The 23,979-nt window shown below is 40.0% G+C and overlaps 1 protein-coding gene across 4 annotated transcripts in view; it reads left to right on the top strand.

Moving 5' to 3' along the window:
• c1h2orf42 (chromosome 1 C2orf42 homolog) overlaps positions 1 to 23,831 on the top strand; it is a 29,170-nt gene extending 5,339 nt beyond the window's left edge. For all 4 annotated transcript variants that reach the window (XM_059963322.1, XM_059963330.1, XM_059963326.1 and 1 more), the window contains 7 exons: positions 766 to 1,604; positions 2,966 to 3,082; positions 4,162 to 4,266; positions 6,093 to 6,200; positions 9,789 to 9,889; positions 12,376 to 12,538; positions 18,671 to 23,831. In XM_059963322.1, coding sequence (XP_059819305.1) covers positions 785 to 1,604; positions 2,966 to 3,082; positions 4,162 to 4,266; positions 6,093 to 6,200; positions 9,789 to 9,889; positions 12,376 to 12,538; positions 18,671 to 18,879 — 1,623 coding nt within the window. In that variant the 5' untranslated portion in view covers positions 766 to 784 and the 3' untranslated portion in view covers positions 18,880 to 23,831. The remainder of the gene's footprint in view (positions 1 to 765; positions 1,605 to 2,965; positions 3,083 to 4,161; positions 4,267 to 6,092; positions 6,201 to 9,788; positions 9,890 to 12,375; positions 12,539 to 18,670) is intronic.
• Positions 23,832 to 23,979: the final 148 nt, after the last annotated feature.

Here is a 23,979-nt window from a genome sequence, read left to right as displayed (position 1 = left end):
CCTTAATAGCATCATATATGAAAAACAGTTGAGCAAGGTAGGGCTTTTCTCTTTGGAGTGAAGGAGGATGAGAAGCATACAGGTCTATAAGATGACAAAATGCATCGATGGTGTGCACAGCCAATGCCTTTTTCCCAGGGTGAAAATGGCTAATATGAGAGGGCATAAACAAGAGAAAACAAGATGCTGGAAATCCAAGTGGTACACATAAAATGCTGGAGTCAACTTTGGCAGGACTGAAGGTTTTGGCCCGAAATGTCGACTGTACCTACTTCCGTAGATGCTGCCTAGCCTGGTGAGTTTCTCCAGCATTTTGTGTGATGAGAGGGCTTAATTTTAAGGTGATTGGAGTATGAGGGGGATGTCAGAGGTAGTTGATTTTTTTTTACACAGAGTGTGGTAAGTACGTAGAACACATTGTCTGGGGTGGAGGGAGATGCAGATATATTTGGGACATTTCAGAGACTCTTAAAGGAATGTGGATGTAAGAAAAAATAGGAGAGCTATGTGGGAGGGAAAGGTTAGAATGATCTTGCAGTTGGTTAAATGGTTGGCACAACATTGTATGGTGCTGTACTGTTCCATCTTCTATGTTTCTTATAAACTACATTACTGACTTGTCCTGGAACCTGGTTGCTACCTCTTCCTGGTGATTGTTATTGATGGAGGCACGTTTTCCAATTTATCTCTGTGTTTCAGTATAATCATACCCTAAGGCACTACTTTGTTTTCATTACTGAGTTTAATCCATCTACTCTCTTGTAGGCTTATACACATATAAGAAATGGAGCCACAGCCAGACAGGATGAAAACTCCAGCTTTTCTAGCTGACTTGGGCAAACCCACATTACGGGGCATTAAGAAGTGTCCAAAGTGTGGCACGTTCAATGGTACTCGAGGGCTGAGCTGTAAGAATAAAAGCTGTGGCGCTGTCTTCAGGGATGGAGCTCGAAAGCAACAACCCAGTGTCGACGCAGTTCGAATTGTGACCGGATCTTCTTCACAGGTGTACTCTGTGAGGCTTCGGGATCGAGGACCTGACTATAGAGGCTTTGTGGAACTGGGCACGACTGAGGCAATACAGACGGTGGATGGGACCATTATCACCCACATTACGGGCCGGTGTTTGGTCCCCACTTGTTTCAAAGTGTCTTCTCAAGGAGGTGCTGAGAATCAGTGTCAGCACATTAAGCTTGCTGTTGAGTGTCAAATGGAGGCCACTCCACATACTCTGAAGAGCTCTGTGCTGAACTCTCTTCAAGTGACCACTGAAACGAAGCAGGCCATCTGGACCTTGGCAACAGAATCGAGTGGGCCCCTGGTGCAACGGATCACCAAAACCATCATGGTGGTGAAGTGCAAAGCTAGCCCGAAGCACAGCTTAGGGTTTCTGCATGTCTCCTTCCATGAGAAAACTAGGACTAGAGGCGTTATGGAGCACAAGTTCCACTGCTCATGCCAGGCATTCAAAGCCAGCAAATCAAGTACCAGCAAAGAGGAGACACCCAAACATTGCATCCACTTCTATGCTTGTGTCTGTGCATTTGCTAGTGATGAGAAGTTAGGGCAAGAATTCTCATATTTCATCAACTTTGATTCTGTAGGTAGGTACAGAAATTCTGTAAGTGTAAATTAAACTTCATTAATAATGTATTTCCAAATAGTGCTTCAATATAAAGATTAAAGAGATTAGCTTTATTTGTCATATGGTTCAATGGTTCCATTTAATATCAGAGAATATACACAATATATAGCCTGAAATTCTTACTCTTCACAGACATCCATGAAACAGAACACCCCAAAGAATGAAAGACAAAAAAATGTTAGAACCCCAAAACCCCCTCCCCCTCCCATGCACAGGCAGCAGCATGCACCACCAACGGGCAAGCAATAGCAAAGCCCCCAAAGATCTAGGTCCATCAAAAACTACAGTCCATAACCCAGCACTTTGACACGGGCTGTCGCTCTCATTTGCGATGGGGGCAGCCTGCAACTGTCGCCATGTTTCCGGTGCCAACACAGCATGCCCACAACTCACTAACCTAACCCATACAGTATGTCTTTGGAAGGTGGGAGGAAGCCAGAGCACCCGTAGGAAATTCATGTGGTCACAGGGAGAATGTACAACCTCCTTACAGGCAGCAGCAGGAATTGAACCCAAGTCGGTGACTGCTGGTGCTGTAATGCATTACACCAACCACGCCACCCTAGTGTATTAAAGTTCCACTCCGTCTTCCTCCCTTCATCTAACACCATTTTCATAAATGTATATTCCTTTCTTATCTTGCACTTATCTAACACATCATCATCTCATTATGTGCCATGCCGTATGATGTGGTGATCATGGTTTTTCCATGACCTTGATTGTTATTGGCAAATTTTTCTACAGAATTAATTTGCCATTGCTGGCTTCTGGGCAGCGTCTTTACAAGACGGGTGGCCCCAGCTACACAGCATTTGTTCACGTGACCATACACCACCTGCTCCCATGGCTTCAAGTAACCCTGATCGGGGGTGGGGGGGCTGCTAAGCAGGTGTAACACCTTGCCTTAGGGTGTTGGCTGGCAGAGCGAAGCAATGCCTCACACCTCCTTTAGTAGAGGTGTATCTCCACACCACCACCCATACCTAACGCAACACACACAAAATACTGGAGAGACTCAGCACCTCAGGCATCTATGGAGAGAAATAACAGTAAGTATTTTGGGCTGAAACCCTTTATCAAGACTAGAAGAGGAGGAGGGAGGATCTAGAGTAAGAAGGTGGGGGAAGGGGAAGGAGAACAAGCTGGCAATCTAGTCGCTTCTTCAACTATGCTGGTTGCTTTAAACACTCTTTGTGATTGAGGTTTCACTTTCATTCATATTTCTGTGGATAAAGAAGTTCCCTCTTAATTCACTTGGATTCATGAATGTGAATTTTGAGATGCTGACTTAACATTAGTTCTGACTTTTTTAAAAATTAGGGCTTCAGCCAAATTCTGAGCGGCGACTGCTGGCAGTTTATCCCCAGGACTACACAGCTCAGGCTGGAGCCAATGCCATTTCAAAAGCAAAGAAGAGGAAAAAGGACGATGTAATGGGTAAACTCACTGAACGTTATATCTCTTTACATTATTGCCTAGACATTGTCACTGTCAACAAGGTGAAATTGCTTATGCTGGGGCAAGTAGAACATTTAAGAATCCTTTGTCAGTTTAGATTCCTCCACTGTGTTCCAAAGGTATGTCCTTCTTTTCTGAGGCTCTACCCTCCATTCCAAGCTTGCCTCACTAGTGGAAATATCCTCTCAACCTCCACTCCATCCAGGCCTTGCCATAGGTTTCAATGAGATTCCCCCTCATTCTTCTAAACTCCATTGAATACTGACCCACAGCTATCAAACACTCCTGATATGTTAACTCCTTTATCGTTGGGATCATTCCCAAGCCACATACTTAAAATTGGAAGGTTTCTTGTGCTTAAAGTTATCATTGGGAATTTATTCCTACTACCGAAAAGGTGGATATAAATTAATGGTGTTTGATAAAGGGCAATAAAGCATTTGTGGAATTCTACATTGAGAAAAACCTTCACAATAGTAATCATTGTCTGTGGTTTTCAGTGTTTGCAGTGATATTGGATAAAGTTTTTTTTAAGTATTCTAAAGAATGGTGTGGTGGAATGCCAAGACATTGTGCTAGTACAGGGCAGGTTCCTAGGCCAGCTTTGTTGAGAATTTCTCACTACCCAACATTTATCACCTCAAATCTGAACTGATTCCACAACCTATAGACTAACTTTCAAGGACTTTACAACATGTTCTCGGTTATTTATTGCTATTATTATTTTTATTTGTATTTGCATGTTTTGTTTTCTATTGCACATTGGTGTTTGTCAGTCATGTGTAGTTTTTCATCGATTCTATTGTATTTCTTTGAATGCTTGCAAGAAAATGAATCTCAGGGAAGTATATGGGGACATATACGTACTTTGATAATAAATTTACTTTGAACTTTGATTAGTGTTGATTATAGTTTGCCTTACAGGACTATAAAAGAATTCCACAGTGATGATGGCTCATACCTAGAAAAAAGGTATCAGCTGTCCACCACGTAAGTTTTTTTTGTTTGGAGAAGCACCTCGTGGACTACAAGACTGATGTTTTCTTTGCACGTTTCAGTGGCGACCCAGCCCATTGATGAATCACAAGTGAACCTATCATTTCAAGAATGGCTCGCTAGTGTCACTGAACGGATCAACCAGACTATGCATTACCAGTTCGATGGTGAGCAACATTCTTTTACAAAGTTTATAGGTGTTTTAAAGGATCTTTGATTGTAACATTTTGTTATAATAATCAATCAAGTTGTTAATGGTTTTATGTCTTAATTTGTCTTTGCAACAACATAATTTAAACCATAAGACCATACCCCATAGGAGTAGAATTAGGCCATTCGGTCCATTGAGTCTGCTGCACCTTTTGATCATGGATGATTTATTATCCCTTTCAGTTCTGCTCTCCTGCCTTCTGTCTGTACCTTTTGATGTCCTTATTGATCAAGAACTTAGCAACTTCTGCTCCAAGTATACACAGTAAATTCCACAGATTCACCACCCTCTGGCTAAAGAAATACCTCCTCATCTCTGTACTAAAGGGACATCTTTGTATTCTGAGGCTCTAATCTCTGGTCTTAGATTCCCCCCCCCCCCCCATTAGAACAATCCTTTCCACACACACTCTATCTAGGCCTTTCAATATTTGATAGGTTTCAATGACATTTCTCCCCCATTCTTCTAAACTCCAGCAAGTACAGGTACAGAGCCATTAAGCAGACCTCATACATTAACCCTTTCATTCCCAGGATCGTTCTCGTGAACCTCCTCTGGACCCTCTCCAATGCCAGCAAATCCTTTCTTAGATACGGGGCCCACAACTGCTCACAATTCTACAAGTATAGTCTGACCAGTGCATTAAAGCCTCAGCATTACGTCCTTGTTTTTAAATTCTAGTCCTCTTGAAATGAATGCTAACACTGCATTTGCGACTCAACCTTTACATATAGAATGTTGATCATGGGATTTATTGAGGAGACAGAATGTTTGGTTACTGTGATCTGGAGCTCAGGAAGAAAAACTTTGTTCATGTTCCCATAATAAATATTAATAGCACATTGAATGTACTGAAACAGAGGACATAAAGTTTATTATATTTGCAATAAAGGTATCAAGACACTTGGTGAATGTTATCTTCAGCAAACATCCTGCCAACAGCAGCCACTTGTATTTTGATAGCGACCTCTCTAGTGTTAATAAATAACAATCTGATATGGTTTACTGAACCTCTATGGTAACACCATCATTCCAAGCTGTACATAAATCTCTGCGTGTTGGGTTTCACATATACCCATCGACAGCTCCAGCTGCAGTTGTCAATGGATGTGTTTTAAAAGACTACTCCAGAGAGCCCTTACAAATAATATAATATATTTAATCTCTGATTTTTTTTCTTCTTGTTTGTTTACAGCAATAATTACCACTTACTCTACAAAATCTCCCTAAAGTCTCTTCCTCTTTGACCAAACTACTGTTCAGTTGTTCTAAGGATGACGCAGTAGTGTAATGCTATTTCAGTGTCAGTTGTAAGATCAGGCTTCAATTCCTGCCTCAGTCTGCAAGGAATTTGTATGTTGTCCCTGTGACTGCATGGATTTCCTCTGGGTGTTCTGGTTTCCTTCCACATTCCAAAGGCAACAGAGGGTTAGGGTTATTGAGTGTGGGCATGCTATGTTGCTGCTGGAAGCATGGTGACACTTGTGGGCTGCCCCCAGCATAATCTGTGCTGATTTGAGTTCACACAAATGGCGCATTTCATTGTATAATTTGATGTACATGTGACAAATAAAGCTAATCTTTCACTTTCTAATGTGCCCTCTTGTGGTTTGGTGTCTAAAGATATTTTCTTGTCTCATTACATTCCTGTGTAACCTTGCAAAAATATTGTCCATTAAAGGTAACTATAAATACACGTTGTTGTTTGATACGCTGCAAGAGTTGAAAGCTGTAGATCTTGTTGTTAAGGGTTAATTTAAATGCAGACTGTTGTTAATACAGGCAAACCCGAGCCACTGGTGTTCCATGTGCCTCAGGCTTTCTTTGATGCTCTGCAGCAGAGGATTTCCATGGGCAGTAAAAAGAAACGCCTTCCCAACTCTACCACAGGTAACATGAACTGCTCAACCATGCAGGCAATGGGTTGCACCATACCCCTGGACAAACGTGTCTTGTGTGGGGAAGAAGTACTCAGGAGTAGGTCAAGTGGGATTTGAAAATGCCGTAGGTTACACAAGGTCAGAAAACTCTGATAATCCCATCCCCCCTAGTGAGTTAGAAGAGGGGGAGAAAAGAAAACCTGGAGAGTTTCAGATTATTTGTTCCTGACTCTCAATATTTATTTTTCATGTATCACATGTATATGTGAGAAAAACTGGAAGACCATTCTAAAAGATTTCAAAGAAGTAATGTTTGAGTGAGCTCAGGTGAAACAGAAAATAGATGTTTTGCACTGAATAACCTGTTTCTTTGCAATAAATACAATAAATTCAATGTAATTCCTTGCAGAATGTGGTTCCTGTTATTTTTATTTCAAAGAATCCCATCCATGGAAATGGGAAATATTTGATGCGGGATATAGAGCATTTCCATTAAATTCTAGTAGGTTGTAGAGGAAAGCCACATTGGGAGTAAAGTGAAGTGGCAGTTGTTCTGTATCTTGAAATATTGATGGATAGGCAGTATTGAAAAACCATTCCTTTCTGCACGGAGCTTAAAAATTACAGTATAATTTATACTGATAAAGTAAACTAAAACACTGGAAACTACATGCATGTAGGGAACCTGCCCTTGATTTTCTTCAAAGCTGCATCAGCACCACTCTCTACAACTATACAATAAGATTTGGAAATACCTATCTAATAATTATTTTCAATCCTAGAAGAAACCCCGGGTTTTGCATATTGACTGTGGAAGTATGCTTAAGTTACAACTAGATTTAGATGTGATTTTATTTTATGTAGAAAATTAGAATAGAAAGATGCTTCATCTATCAAAAAGAAAATTTGGCATTTATCAATACTATCAACTTACGAATGTATTCCAACACCAGTCTGTATACATATATGGTGCCTTTAACTTTGTAAAATTTCCCAAAGCACTGTACAAAAACGTTATCGAGTAAGACACTGAACTATATAATTTTATTATATTATAATAAAATAATTTATTCTAATATTATTTTATTATATTATTTCTTCTCTTTGTATTTGCGCAGTTTGATGTTTTCTGCACTCTGAATGCCCAAGTTGGGCGGTCTTTCATTGATTCTGCCATGGTTATTATTCTATAGATTTATTGAATATGCCCACAAGAAAATTAATCTCAGGGTTGTATATGATGACATTAAGTTATTTTGATAATAAAATTTACTTTGAACCGTGAATTACTAGAAACCCCCAAAAAAACTGAAAATGCTGAAACCTTGAAATAAAACCAGAGAATGCTGGAGGAGGTGTTAATATGGAAATGGATAAGTAGTCTGGCACAGCAAAGGATAGAGGGTTAGGTTTCTGAGAGCAAATAACACTAGAAAGTAAAGGACAAAACTAAATGCTTTTGATTTGATCGCTATCTTTGAAAGAAAACTGATGAACTGGAGATGAAAATAAAAATAATTAACTTTGATCTAATAACCATTAGAGACGTGCCGGTAGGAATAATAGAGTGGAAACTGAACACTGAGAGATTGGTTTATGAAGAAAAGCTAGGGAGAACAGAGCAGTGGCACGGTTAATTAATGGTGGTCTCGGTGCAATAAGGAGAGATAGTATAAGTTCAGAAAATGTGGCTGTTCAGCAGTCACAGTGGATTTAGAAAATGATAAAGGCATGAGGCATGGAAAATAAAAGAAAAGAATTGTGGGAACTTGTCTGAAAGGTATGATGAGACTTGTATAGGAATTTTGATTCACATCTGGAACAGGAATGTCATATCAGAGACAGGTTTAATATCACCAGCATATGTTATGAAATTTGTTGTTATGCAGTAGCAGCAGCACAATGCAATACATAAAAAAACTAAATTCCAGTAAGAAGTATGTGTATGTATACAGTATATAAAAAAAGTTAAATTAGATAGGTAGTGCAAAAAGAGAAAAAAAGTAATGACGTAGTGTTCATGGGTTCAATGTCTATTCAGAAATCAGATGGCATAGAGGAAGAAGCTATTTCTGAATCACTGAGTGTGTGTCTTCAGACTTCTGTACCTCCTCCCTGATGGTAGCAATGAGAAAAGGGCATGTCCTGGGTGATGGGGATTCTTAATGATGGATGTTGCCTTTTTGAAACATTGCTCTTTGAAGATGTCCTGGATGCTAGTTCACTATGATGGCACTGACTAAGTTTACAACTTTCTGCAGCTTATTTCAATACTGTGCAGTGCTCCCTCTCATTACAGACGGTCAGTTAGAATGTTCTCCATGGTACATCTGTAGATGGGCAGAATAGAGAAGCTTGATGAGGAGCTCATTCAGAGAATTTTCAATCGAATGTAATTCAATGCAGCTAGCCTGAGAGAAAAACGGCAACGTCATGTAAGTTATCTTGATATGATAAAATGTTACATTAAGATGAAGAACAGGGTCTGAGACAACAATTTTGAGATGGTGGTGAGGTTACATGAGAGTATACATGAGGAAACTGGTGTGTTTTTATATGAGGGACAGAACGTAGGTGAGGAATTGTAGGTAGACTAGTAGGGAGGTGAGTGGCTGCAGACGTGGAAAGGAAACCATTCTCTGGCTTCAATTTCATGGATAAACATGGAAGCAAGCGAGAACAGTGTTTCCCAGATGATAGCCAAAAGGTGTTGGAATATGTTTGCGGTGATGTATCAGATTTAGTCGACTCTGTCAAAGGGTGCACATTTGTCAATGCGTAAAGAACAGATTACTTTTGTCATGGTTAAAAGTGATTGTTAGTCAATACTGACACTCGGAGCTCTGACAGGAGCAGGGCTGGAAACCTGATGTTCAATAGAATTAAGTATAGAAATTAAATATCAAATATGGATGGTAGAAAAATGGTGGGTATGTAAAAGGGCAGGGATAGATTGATCTTAGAGTAGGTGCAGGTTCTCAAACTTTTTTATGCCATGAAGCCTTACCATTAACCAAGGAGTCTGTGGACACCAGATTGGGAACCCCTGGGTTAAAGGGTTGGCACAACATCGAGGGCCAAAGGGCCTGTACTGTGTTCTATGGATGTACCTGGAACATAAAACCATTGTGAAATAAGTTTATAGTGTGGATAATAAACCAGATGGGTCAAAGTTTGATAAAATTCTGACAAAATTAGTTTAAGGATACAGTGAAACTAAGTATAGAAAGTACTGGAAACACAGCAGGTCAGGCAGTATCTGTGGTTGGGAACAATAACGTTAATGGCCAGCTACCTGCAGAATTAAGAGGCCATTTGTTTCATGTGTTCTTCACAAGTTGCTATTATATCTCTAGTGGCATGGCCCATGTAATCATCACCATAACTTGTACCAATGAGGTAATACCCAGTACATCCCAATAATAACCTCTGCTTGTTATGGAGAGGGTAGGCTTATGAGGTACCCCCAAAAGGCTTTGCTTATTGAATTTGCTGGTTTTAAATCTGACTTGTCATGAGGTGAGGTTGGATTGTTGGGTCAGGCAAAAACAGCAGAAATTAACTGGCTCTCCTTTTTATCTCATTAATTTCACTGCAGGATTTGTTCGGAAGGATGCATTACCCCTGGGAACGTTCTCCAAGTACACCTGGCAGATCACAAATATTCTTCAGATCAAACAGATATTTGATACCCCCGAGGTAGATATTAGTGTTTTCAAGGGGGGTGGGGTTCTAAAAGGTTGATGGTGAGAATTGAAAGCAAGATAGTTTAAATCTGCATTTTATAACAGTAGTCCCTTTGATCAAAGACAAGCCTTGATTTTGGGAGAAAACGTTGGTCCTTTACTTTTTCACTTTCTGAGGAAATATGAAGGTACATACTATGTAGCTTAATTGTTTCACATTCAGGTTTATTGTTATCTGACAGTATACAGCCAAACAAAACACCATTCCTCCTGAGCAGGGTGCACACACGATATATAACAAAATATTACCACAACAAGTTTGTTTTTATTGCATTTTGGAAAATATCCCAACTTTTCTGGAAATGGGGCTTGTACAATGCTTAAGGTAAATGTTACAAATAAGAGGGAGGGTTCCTGGTGATTCTCTCGACGGTTTTTACTAACCTCTTCAGGGTCTTGCAGTCCGATGCCTTGCGGCTTCTCTAGCCAGACAAGAAACTCTTGATGGTGCTCCTGTAGAAAGTTGTTAGAACGTAGGTAGGGAGCCTTGCACACTTCAAACTCCTTAGAAGGTGTAGATGCTGCTATGCCTTCTTGACTAATGAGGAGGTGCTTGTGGGTCCAGGTTAAATCGTGCGTGATGAGTTAAGCTTGTTTTCCTTAGTAGTCAGTGCTCCTTTCAGAGAATGATATCTCAGTAGATCTGAATCATTGCCTTGCCAATTCACAAAATGGGTCTGGGAGCTTTCATTTCATTTTGACAGGACTGGAGTATAAAAAGCAAAGATGTTATGCTGAGGCTTTATAGAGCATTGGTCAAGACTGCACTTGGAGTACTGTGAACAGCTTTGGGTCACTTATCTAAGAAAGGATGTGCTGGTATTGGAGAGGATGGTCCTGGGAATGAAAGGGTTAATGTATGAGGAGTGATTAGATGGCTCTAGGCCTGTACTTGCTGGAGTTTAGAAGAATGGGTGGGGGGGGGGCATCTCATTGAAACCTTTTAAACATTGAAAGGCCCATGTGGAAAGGATGTTTCTATAGTGGGGAGTCTAAGATCAGAGGGGACAGTCTCAGAATAGAGGGATGTCCATTTAGAACAGAGATAAGGAGAAATTTCTTTAGCCAAAGGGTGGTGAATCTGTGGAATTCATTGTGACACATGGCTGTGGGGGCCAAGTCATTAAGTATATTTAAAGTAGAGGTTGATAGGTTTTTGATTAGTAAGGGTGTCAAAGATTATGGGGAGAAGGCAGGAGAATGAGGTTGAGAGAGATAATAAATCAGCCATGATGGAGCAGACTCAAAGGGCCAAATGATTTAAATTGTTTCTATGTCTTATGGCCTTATGACACAGTATTGCAAGTACAGTTGGCCCTCCTTATCCGTGGGGGATTGGTTCCGAGACACCCCCTCCCCCCGGCGAATACCAAACAACGCGGATGCTCAAGTCCCTTATTTAACCTGGCTCAGTGCAGTGGTCTTTAGGACCCAGCAGAACCCCGGATTTTCTTTAACCTGTCTCAGTGTGGTGGACATTAGGACCTGGCGGTGCAGCTCTGAATCCACAGTGTTTCTGTTCACAAAAATAATCATGATCATGATTGAAAATAAAGTGAAAGTAATAAAGTGACCAGAAAGAGGTGAAACGCCGCCAGTCACTGGAAAAGCATTAGGCCACAATTGGTCAACAATGGGAACAATTTTAATGGAGCATGTGAAAGGCCCTGCCCCAATGAAAGCCACAATTATTACTAAGCAATGCAGTGGTTTCATTAAGTGTTTTATATGCATAGAAAGGTAAAATATGTACTATATACTAAGAAAAACGTTTGACTAACTGACGCTAAATAATATCAGATGTACCTGTTCAGACTTCAAATCCAACTTAAAGACGGACTCAGGAACAGAACTTATTCATAACCTGGAACTGCCTGTACTTCAAAGTAATTTCTAGATTACTTATAATACCTAATACAATGTAACTGCTATGTAAATAGTTGTTATACTGTATTGTTTAGGGAATAATGACAAGAAAAAATAGTTTGCACATGCTCAAACACCAAGTGCTGGAGAGAGAACTTATGGGTTTTCCCGATCCGCGGTTGGTTGAATCCGCAGATAAGGAGGGCCGACTGTAACAATAAATAGAAAACACAGGATTTACTCAGGAGGGGTAGTGGAGAGACAGACAATGTTAACGTTTCAGGTTGAGGACTTCATCAGAACATGTCTGTTGAGGAAGAAAGAGAAGACATGTATTTAGATAAATTGATGGTGGGAAGCTGATCATTGTGAATGAAGTGCAAAAAACATTACCATACAGAATAAGGAAAATAATAAATAAGGGAAGTCATTTACTCACGGAGGTAGGGAGATGGAATGTCTGAGATGGATGCAATGTTAGTAGTCAAAAATGTTTCTGTATGACAGAAAATGGCTCTTGGGATAGGAATAAACACTTCCAATCTAAACCACATCACCTGTTCCATCTCACAGATGCCACTGGAAGTTACCCGGAGTTTTATTGAAAACCGTGATGGCACCTATGAGTTGTTCAAGTGCCCAAAGGTTCAGGTGGAAAACATTGCTGAAGCTTACAGTCGAGTGGAAAAGCAGCCAACAATTCGGCCGCTGGAACTCAAGACCTTCCTGAGAGTAGGTGAGTTTAGCCAGTTAAGTGACTGATGTTTGGGTGCCTTTAATTTTAATATCCAAGGGTAAGTGTTAATACTGTAACTGTTCCTTAGTCTAAATTAAAGCCAGTTCAGGAACTATGAGTCAATATTTGGTATTTTGTCAGATATCTTTGGAGAATTCATTGGCATATATCAACTACTTTTTCCTATCAATCCTACATTGAACTTTATTAAAAAGCAAAATAGAATTTAGAAGAGTACAACAGAGGAACCAGCCCTTCGGTCTGCAGTGTTGTGCTGAACTAATTAAACTAGGAATTAAATCCAATTAAACTAGTCCATCCTACCAGCACAAATCCATTTCCTGCATATTTGTGTACCTGTCTCAAATTTCAAAGTTCAAACGTTAAGAGCCTTTTAAATACCTCTGTTGTATTTGCCTTCACTACCACCCCTAGCAGTGCATTACACACACCTTCCAATCTGTGTATTTAAAAAAAAAGAATTTGCCCCACACATTTCAATTAAACTTAGGCCTCTCACCTTAAATACATGTCCTCTGGTATTAGACATTGTGACTCTGGGCTACCTATCTACATGTGCCTCTCATAATCCTATAAACTTGCATCAGGTTCCACCCTCAGCCTCCACCACTCCAGAGGAAACAACACAAGTTTGTCCAATCTCTTCTTGTAGCACCAGGCAGCATCCTGGTAAATCTCTTCTGCACCCTCTCTGAAGCCTCCACATCCTTGCAATGCAGTGACCAGAACTGAATGTGATAGGCCTGATGTGGCTAACCAGAGTTTAATAAAGCTGCAACATAACTTCTTGGTTCTTGAACTCAATGCTGTGATAAATAAAGGCAATCATTCCATAAGCAGTCATTACTACCGTATCAACTTGTGCAGCCACTTTCAAGAAGCTATGGACTTAGATATGAAGATCCCTCTGCACATCAACACTATTAAAGGTCCTACTTTTAACAATGTACTGCATGATTTACAGAGTTCTCAGCCCAGGTTTTATATGAAATATTGCATACACCCCAGTGAACAATGCAGAACTGCAACATAACTGACACAAAGGAGAATCCCTCCAGTAGAAACTCAACCGATCTGCAGACGCTGGAAATCCAGAGTAACACATACAAAATGCTAGAGGAGTTCAGGTCTCAGCCTCAAAATGTTGATCATTCATCCCTCTCCATTGATGCTTCCTGACCTGCTGAGTTCCTCCAGAATTTTAGATGATAAGACATAGGAGTGGACTTCATCCATTTGGCCCATTGAGGTTGCTCTGCCATTCCATTACAGCTGATTTATTATCCCTCTCAACCTCATTAACCTGCTTTCTCCTTGTAACCTTTGGCACTCTTATTAATCAAGAACTTAGCAACCTCTGCTTTAAGTATACTTGATGGCTTGGCCTCCACAGTCACCCGTGGCAAAGAAATCCACAGATTCACCTTCTGGCTAAAGAAGTTTTTCCTCACTTGTGTTCTAAAGGGACATCCTTGTATTCTGAGGCTGTGCCTTTCAATATTCAATAGGTTTCAGTGAGATCCCTCAATCTTCTAAACTCCCAACGAGTTCAGGCCCAGAGCCTGAACATTAACATCCTTAATGAAATGTTAAGCCTTTCATTTTGTCCCTCTAATAGAAATAAGTGATGACCAAAGAATTTATTAGTAATATTGATTAATGGATAAATATTTGCCAGGATTCTTGGGTATTACTGTGATAGTTGTGCGATCTTTTTATGTTCCTGTGAGGGAGGAGATGGTGTATCCCTATCTTCTCCCTCAGGTGAATTTAAAAGATCCCACAAGCCTATTTTGGCTGATAAGTAAGGTCTAGTTTTATATAAAGGTTAAGTCTACTGGAGGAACTCTTTCAGAATTGCACTGTAGCTTCAAGCTAAAGCTAGTGGTCAAGTTTCTGGACAAGTGGTCAAGGGTCTGAAATCACTACTTTCTGACTCGATAGTGAGGGTCATTTTTGAATTTAGCTGAGAAAGTGATGATCTAGGAGTGAATTTGTGAGGAAACTTCAGAGATGTGATGGGGGAAATTCAGCTATCCAAATATAGACTGGGATTTCAATAAGGGGGTGGAAGACTTCAAGTCAATGTTGTTCATTAATATATTTCTCACGAGGAAGTTGAAATGAATCTTGGAAATAACCCAAGCCAAGTGAAGCAGGTTTGTGGGGAATTTTAATCATAATATGACAGGCTTCAGAATACAAACCCTCCCCAGCATGTGGACACCTGTACAGTCCATACATATGATGCACAAGCTGGAATCTTGCCACATTAAACCCAAAAGAAAAAACGTTCTAGTTAATGTATTAATGTCCATTTTGTGAACCCTATCTAGAGACATGCTGTCTGGCCCAACAGCAATGTGCTTTGTAGAAAAAAGTCAATAGCATTTAAACCTTATCTAAAAGAACAGCATTATTACCCTGAGATAGGCTCAGGTTAACTTTGTTAATACTACTTACTTATTCCCATTACGCCGCTGACATTTAGGGCAGCAGTGAAGGTTCTCTATCTCTGTCTGTCCATACCAGCACACACAGAATAGAAGGATTCTTCATTGCTCTTTACATAACAATTTTCTTTTGACCAGACAGCGTTGTTAGCCCTGAGCTGAACCCCCAAACCTGGAGGACTGGTGGACCACTCTTAGTCTGGTCTCTACCCTTTGACCTGTTTGACATGGAAGACCCTGCCAAGAGCCAAAGCACAAGGTGCTGACACCAGCCAACACAGCTCTCTGGGAAATTGAGGCAGGCAAGCCTCCAGACCCTACAATAAAGTTGTAGTCCTCATGGAGGAACTTTGTTAATAGCAGTGTTATTATTAAGAATGGCCATACAGAATTTAAAATGTGTCTCCAGGCTGTTTATTCCTATGGGACAACCCACCTCTGCAGGCATCTTCTGCTACAGTTCACAGCCTCACCTCTAACATTCAATATGAACAGATCTCAGGAACAGGAATCCTGTCATTACCTTGGGAGGACCTACAGCTATTCAAAAACATTTAGCAGTCCAAGAAAGAAATATTCCACTAAAGGAAGGCCAATTTCATTGGGATAAGATGTGGCCTGGTTAAAATGGAGAGAATAATAAAAGCTGAAGATCCAGAGATAGTCTGGATTGAGTTGTTCTCTGATCTTGGTAATTTACTTGCAAACGTTTCATCACCTTACAAGGAGACATTGTTGTATGGTGACAAAACATTTGCAAGTAAATTGTCAAGATCAGAGAACAACTCAACCCAAACGTCAACCACCCAAGATACACCTTTTCTGAATTACTTCCATGCTGGAGTTCCTTAACTTGTGGGGTAAGTGAAACAAAGCTGATATTTCAAGTATGGACCTTTCATAGAATCAAAGCATAGGAGGCAAAATCTGCAAATGGATGATCTTTAAGGTGGAAATATTTCAGCTGCAGTTTAGGTACATTTCTACCAAGGAGAAGGCTGGGGAGGTTAAAGCCAGTGCTCCCTAGATTACCAAAAATGTAGAGAGAGAACTGAGAAGAAAATCTGCATATTGTAGCTCTAAACGCTCACAAAAAGATGCTTGAAATCAGAAACAAAGGCACAAACTACTGCCAATATTCAGCAGGTAGATCAGCAAAAGTACAGAGAGTAAGTTACTTTCAGTTAACTTGCTATCTGCACCAAAAGGTTTCCAACTTTTTTTATGCCACAGTCGCCCGCCATTAACCAAAGGGTCCCCCTGCTCTGCGCAGGTGCCAGCATTTGTGCCTTTATTTCAAAATTCAAGCATCTTTTTTGGTCCTGATGAAGGACCTTGGCCTGAAACATCAACTCTATTCCTTTCCATAGATGGTGCCTGACTGGCTGAGTTCCACCAGCATTTGAACTTTCAGGTTGATGACTTTCTGATGATAAGTCATCAACTTAAAACATTAGAATTTTTTCTCACTTTTAGATCCTGCTTGATAAGCTTAGTCCTTTCAGCATTTTGAGTTTTTATTGGAGGAGAGTCATTGAAAAGTACAGAACAGAAACAGGCCCTTTAGCCCACCGAGTCTATGTCAAAACCAGTTAAACTGCTTACTTCCATTGACCTGCACCAGGACCATAGCCTTCCATACCCCTACCGTCCATGTACCTACCCAAATTTCTTTTAAATGTTGAAATTGAGCTCACATACACCATTTGTGCTGGCAGTACGTTTCACACACTCCTGACCCTCTAAGTGAAGAAGTTTCCCTTCATGTTACCCTTAAACATTTCATCTTTCACCCTTAATCCATGATCTTTGGTTGTAGTCCACCCAACCTGAGTGGGAAAAAGTCTGCATTCACCCTATCTATACCCCTCACAGTTTAGTATACCATCAAGTCTTCTCTCAATCTTCTATGTTTCAATGAATAAAGTCCTAACCTATTTATAACTCAGGTCCTCCAGACCTGGTAACATTCTTGTAAATTTTCTCTGTATATGACAGATGCTGGTTATTTACACAAATAAGATTACAGAAAATCAAATGGTGAAATAAAAGAGTGAATAGAGAGGCAAAGGATGGGTAAAAGTGGCAGTTAATGTTAAAAGGGAGCTAAAGATAAACATCCTGCAGATCCTGGAACTCCAGAGCAACACACACAGAATGCTGGAGGAACACAGCAGGTCAGGCAGTATCTATAGAGAGGAATGAACAGTCAACGTTTTGGGCCAAGACCCTTCAGGGCTAAGCTGCTTGACCTACTGAGTTCCTCCAGCATTTTGGATGTAAGGGATCTACTGTATAGGAATTCTCATTGTAAGAAGGAGAGTGCGGGTGAAATTTTTTCAGGGAGGCAGAGGGCATGCCTGAGGTACCAAATCAATAGTTCCATCAATCTTGACAAAGGAAAATAACTGTGCTGGAGTCTCTCAGCAAGTTCTGCACAGACAGATAATTGATACCCAGAAATGCATTGAGATTACCTCTACCTTCTTGGTTAACTGAAACCGAGGTTAACTAGAGCAGGGTGACACATTATAAGCCCTGGGTATGATGGGCACACCATGAATTATTTAAAGCCTTTTTCGTTGATGTATGTCCTGGGATAAAACCAAGTTTTGGCTAAACTCAGTCATACATCAGCGAGCAGATCATTGAAATTTAAAGCAACAGTTACGTATACATTGTTTTAAAGAATTGATTTTTGTATTTATTTTTATTGTGGTTTCTTTTTTTGTTTTTTATTGAATTTTTTTTGCTTATTATGTTTTTTTAATGCATCGTATCCGGAGTAAGAATCAATTACTGGGGGTTAGGAACCAAAATGAAGAGACGGAGGAAGGGGCGGTTAGCTCACAAATCGAGAAAGCTTGTAGACAGTGTGAGAGGGAGGATAGGCAGGTGATAGAGAAGGGATGTTCTCAGATGGTTTGAGATGTGTTTATTTTAATGCAAAGAGTATTATGAACAAAGCAGATGAGCTTAGCCTTAGAGCGTGGATCAGTACTTGGAGCTATGATATTGTGGCTGTTACAGAGCTTGGATGGCTCAGGGACAGGCTTTTGATGTTTCAGAAAGGACAGGGAGGGAGGCAAAAGAGGTGGGGACGTGGCACTGCTAATCAGAGATAGTGTCATGGCTGCAGAGAAGGAAGAAGTCATGGAGGGGTTGTCTATGGAGTCTGTGTGGATGGAGGTTAGGAACAGGAAGATGATGAGAGGCATTGATCATGTGGATAGTCAGAGGCTTTTTCCCAGGGTTGAAATGGCTAACACAGGATGGCACTGCTTTAAGTTGCTTGGAAGTAGGTACAGAGGAGATGTTGGGAGTAAGTTTTTTTTTACACAGAGAGTGTTGAGTGCGTGAAATGGGCTGCGGGTGACAGTGGTGGAGGTGGGTACATTAGAATTGTTTAGAGACTCCTGGATAGGTACATGGAGCTTAGAAAAATAGAAGGCTATGGGTAACCCAAAGTAATTTCTAAAGTAAGTACATGTTCAGTACAGCATTGTGGGCCGAAAGGCCTGTATTGTGCTGTAGGTTTTCTGTGTTTCTGTTTCATTCTTCTTTACATTCATGTGCTGAAGAATGACTGAAATGATCTTGAGTCTTGAATCATGATGCCTTTTGTGAAATTCATTGTTGAATTTTCGTTCTCATCCAGGGAACATGTCCCCTGACCAGAAAGAACCCACTCCTTTTATCATTGAATGGATTCCAGATATTTTGCCTCGATCAAAGATTGGAGAAATGAGGATTAAGTTTGAGTACGGTCACCACCGGAATGGACATATTGAATATCGAGAGCAGCAAACCTCCCCAGAACAAACTGTTGAACTCAGTCCTTCCCTAGCCACTGTCAATATTCACTGAAATCTGGGCTTCGTGCGGTCTTCACTAATACCACCTGTGCAGGTAGAGGAATTAAAGAGAGTCCACCACAGCATTCAAATGGGACACAAAAGAAAGTCTGCAAGATCCTGGAGTGTGGCTCAAAACTGCATTCATTTGGAACCTCTGGGTAGCAAACTCATGGACTGAGTTGTAAGCCGCTTGACATATTTAATCCTATGCAATTTCAGCCCAAAGTATCAACAATATAGAGTATGAAAATACATCATAGTATTTAAAAGATTCATTGCATGAGCATATGAATTTGTATTTTGCTCATTGCCTGGGAGACTCAATATACACAGACTGTGTAGTCATTTTAACATGTTCTTCGTATTTGGCTTAATTTTTCTAAGATGTGCTTGTGGCATATATACTTGTGACAAGGATCCAAAGAAAGGTATATCTCATCTCACAAAAGTAGGGAATTTGTTATTTAAATTTGTCGTATTTGTCACAAAGACATTTTTACTAGGACGGTGACAAGACTGCAAGAGCGTACAGCTGAGGAGAAACATTTGTTTCCTCACAGCCATTTGACACCTGTGATTCATTTCTGTCAGGGAAAGAGGAGTACACTTTCTAAAATGTAAAATAAAAGCTGAAAATACTCAACAGGTTAGGCAGCATTGCTGGTAAGAGAACTCAATTACCTTTCCACAGGTCTGGCGAATCAAGAGAGAGGCTTCAACTTGCTGATTATTTTCAGCATCTTAAGTCATTCTGTTTGCAGATTTTTGCTTTGCTTTGAAGCTTTCTAAATGTTACTTTCAGAACTGAATAGACAAGAATTTTCAACTTTTTGGTAACTTTTTAAAAAGATAAATCATTTATAGTATCTCCTGTCAGTGGTCTGTTTGTTGTGTGAACAGGAGACAGTGGGAACTGAGTATTTCTGTGTTTATATCGTTGGGTCTTTGGAATGTCTCAGAATATCTCACGTTTTTTTTGAGTGAAGCTGCTATTCAACAGGAAAACAAAGTCCCACTAACTGCAAATGAAACTATTTGCAGTTTTTTTGTGTGGTTAGGGTTGGATTGTTGACCGTGACAATCTACTGCCTTTTGAATCTTTATACAGAATCTAGTATATTCATTTGTAAAGCACCTGTGGTCTCATTTCAAAGGTGTACACTACCCTTCCATACTGCAGTATATTGTCAACTAGGATCATTTGATTATATACCAGAGTGCAGCTCAAACCTGCAACCTTCTATCTCAGGGGAGAGAATTAATAGGAAAAGGTAGATGGCCATTTCTACTAATTCTATAGTGGGACCCTTTAAAATGCAGCATTTTTTAAGCTTGCAATTTATATAGAACCGTTCACAAACTCAGGACATCTGAAAGTGCTTTCAAGCCAATTAAGTATTTTGAAAGTTTAAACACCTTAGATTTGTGTGGCATTGTAGCAGCCATTTTGTGAACTGCAAGGACACACAAATACCAATGAGATTATAACCAGATAATCTTAGTTTTATCATGTTGGTAAGGGGATTAAAAACTGATTTAAACAAGTAAATTAGTGTGCTGTTTAAAATAATGCCATGGAATTATCTACAATCACTTTTTAATAGCTTACCCTGAAGACTATCTGTGACAGTGCAGCACTTCCTCAACATTGCACTGAAAAGGGACCCTAAATTATAAATTCAAGTACTCCCTATCTCCACTCCTGGTTTAGGGAGAGTGTTATCATTTCCCAAGATTTAGCACTTTACATTAAATTGATACAACTACAACATTTCTTGATTCTTCTGGACTGGACAACAAGTTCCTCCATACATTCTAATCCTAAAACCACTGATTTATTCTGATGTTCCAGGCTTCACTGATTTGAGCATTGGGATCCTAAAATACAATTCTGATTTGGTGAAGCACTGATCTCTGCTGCTTGTAAACTAAGAGTACACAATCTAGGAGGCAGTATAGTAGACATGGTACAACAATCTGACCCATTTACTGCCACCAACTCAAGTTCCAGACTGGCTTGGCGTAGTGGTACCCAGAAGGGAGTGCCTTTTGCCAGCAGCTAAAATGCCTGTATTTGCTTTCTGTTACCCAAATGTCTGAGTAGGCTTCCAAAGCTATTGCTTTGTCAAAGTCACCCTGCAAATTTGAGCTTGGCAGTCAATATATTTTGGAGTGTAGTAGATACTGTACTGCAGTCGGTTCTGTCAGAGAAGTTCCCATGCTGATAAGAGCAATTACAACTCTTTGGAGTTTAAGCATTTAAATTCCTCCGTTCTATTGTTCAGATCACAGGAAGACCGAGCAAAGTTAACTGTGTTGACACTACTTTATCAGGATCACTTCAGATTTCCAGATTTCTAATGGATCATGTTATACAGTACCTCAAAAAACCATGTGGATGTACAGAGAGCATTAATTGGTTTATTCCTGCCTGGCGATTTTGAAACTGACAGTTTTGTGGGAAGTGCTCGGAATAAATTCTACCTACATAAGGAATTGTATTTTGGTCTTCCATCATTGTGTCCTCAAAATGCAAAGGGCTTTGCATTCTCCCAATTTTGTAGTTTGCTAAGTAATTTTATTTATTTTTTGCTGACTGAAAAGAAATACTACTAAGTGCAGAATTGACAATGTAGAGTGAGCTCACTCCTGTCCGCTTATTTATTTATGTATGTATGTATTTATTTATTTATAGAGAGACCGTGCAGAATCGGCGCTTTGAGCCACACACCTAGCAATCCTGCAGTGTAATCATGGGACAATTTACAACAACTAATTAACCTACCAACAGGTAGGTCGTTGGACTGTGGATGGAAACCAGAGCACCCTGGTGAAATCCACGCAGTAACGAAAGAACATACAAACTCCTTGCAGACAATTGAACCCAGGTCACTGGTACTGTAAAGCGTTGTGCTAATTACTATGCTACCCTATGGTGAGATGTTAGCTGACACCTCTGTGGTCACCATGGCAAGATCATTATAAGGAATTCACATCTCTGCATTCTTCAAAGTTCAAAGTAAATTTGTTGTGTAAGTACATGTTAGATGTGACTTAACAGTATAAAATATGGATCAGTTGATCAAAGGGAAAATTTGAAAGGAAAGGGTTTGTTTTTGCCAGTGACCTGTTACTGCAGCTCCAAGCCATTAGTTGGAATTCCTCAGGAAGACATCCGTGGTTCAATCAATACCAGCCCCCGCCATAATTAAGTCAGGCACTTGCTATTTACAAATGCTTGTATAGTATTCGGTTCCATTCCTGGGAGTGTTGATAAAGGATCCCAAACTACAGTGAGTACAGTGAATCATTCCATACTTTAGAGGTGGCACAGTAGTGTAGTGGTTAGCGCAATCACTTTACAGAGCCAGGGATTAATTCCTGCCACCGTAATGAGGTTATATGTTCTCCCTGTGACTGCACGGGTTTCCTCCAGGTGCTCTGGTTTCCTCCCACGTTCCAAGGGTTAGTGGTGGGTGTATTGTGTTGGAACCAGAAGAATGGGAACACTTGTGAGCAGAATGTGCTGGTCATTGAAGCACAACAGATTTCACTGTATATATGACAAATAACATTCATCTTTAGGCAACATTCACGCATGGTCTGATGATTACACTGCACAACAAAGATTTTGCTTTCTGAATACTTCTGGATGTGTCATGGATCTTGGGCTGCTAATCATGAAAATCACCATGAAATTTCCCCAGCACACGCCAGTTTTTTGAAATCTCCTTTATTTGTTATTTCAATTCATAATTCAAGTCAGAGTAATTGATGCCAAGGTTAAGGAATGGATTTTAGTTGGTCCACAAATCAAACAGGGCATCAATTTGATTAAGTTCTGGTAGGACTGGAGAAAATCACATGGAAGGCATTCAAGGATGTTGTTGAAAATTTTCTTGGCAACTACAGAACACCAAACTACGTGCTGCCGATCAACAACATGCTTCAAGCATACAAAACCATGATGTGCAACTAGAGTGTCATTTTCTGCATTCCCAGTTAGACTTCTTCCCTGCAAATCCTGGCCTTGTTAGTGATGAGCATGGTTACAGGTTTCACCAGAACATTGCCGTCATGGAGAAACGGTGTCAGGACAACTGGAATCCATCAAATCTGGCTGATTATTGTTGGACACGTAAGCAAGAAGCTTCAGGCACTGAGTCCAAGTGAAAATCATTAACAAAACATTCTTAGCCTAGTTCAAAGCATCGGCACCGCCATGCAATTAAAAGGATTATATTCAATAATAGTTAACTTCCTGTTTCTCCAATTCCTATGTGATACAAGTAGTCTGAAATTATATTTGTATTCAGCTTCAAGTGGTCTATCATTGTGACAGAACAGGTTGGCAATGCTAATTCTCCTGCTAACCTTGCCCCTTAGTCATTCCTCCTCGTTCTATCCTTGGTCTAGTTTTCCCAGTAGTTCACACACTTTGCCCTCCCGTTCTGCAGTTCTTGGGAGTTTACCATTTACACACACCAACCGTAAAACAATCACTGGCTTGGCTTGGCTAATCAAAACAATCCCTTCAGTTAATATGCTTTGCTGGTTTATAACTCATAAAAATAAGGATTCTGGACACCGGCATACCGAACAGTTTAATTTATTTTCACTCATACCGTTACATTGGTTTGTAAACAACCAGACGGCCCCAAAAGACCTGAGGGACAGTTTGGGGCATCCGAAAATAATGCCTGGGTTAGTGGGAACAGGCCTTAGTTGGCTTTGTTGAGGGGTGCAGAGGTTGGAGGACAGTTATATTGGAAAATTAATGACAAAGTGGGGCGTACAGAAAGCCTTTGTATATTTGTAAATTTTTGTATGTTTGTTTTCATTTGTCTATTTGTAATTTTTTTTCTTCACAGCTTTTGCCTTTTTTTAACCTGGCACTAAATAAAACCTCTTGCACTAATGTGCTGTTGTTTTTTTTCAACTGGTGACCCTAGTCATATACGCTTACCCACACCTGAGAATGAGGTGTGACAATTGTAAACAAAAAAAATCCAGAAAAAATTCTTCAAAAAATTTTTTTTCAAAAAAAAAATTGTTGTCCAGTATAATTATGTACCATAAATGTAAATGAATAACCTCAAACAATAAAAGC

Source organism: Hypanus sabinus, chromosome 1 (assembly GCF_030144855.1).
Source record: "Hypanus sabinus isolate sHypSab1 chromosome 1, sHypSab1.hap1, whole genome shotgun sequence".
NCBI classification, from domain to species: Eukaryota; Metazoa; Chordata; class Chondrichthyes; order Myliobatiformes; family Dasyatidae; genus Hypanus; species Hypanus sabinus.
This window is presented reverse-complemented; position numbering and strand designations above follow the sequence as displayed.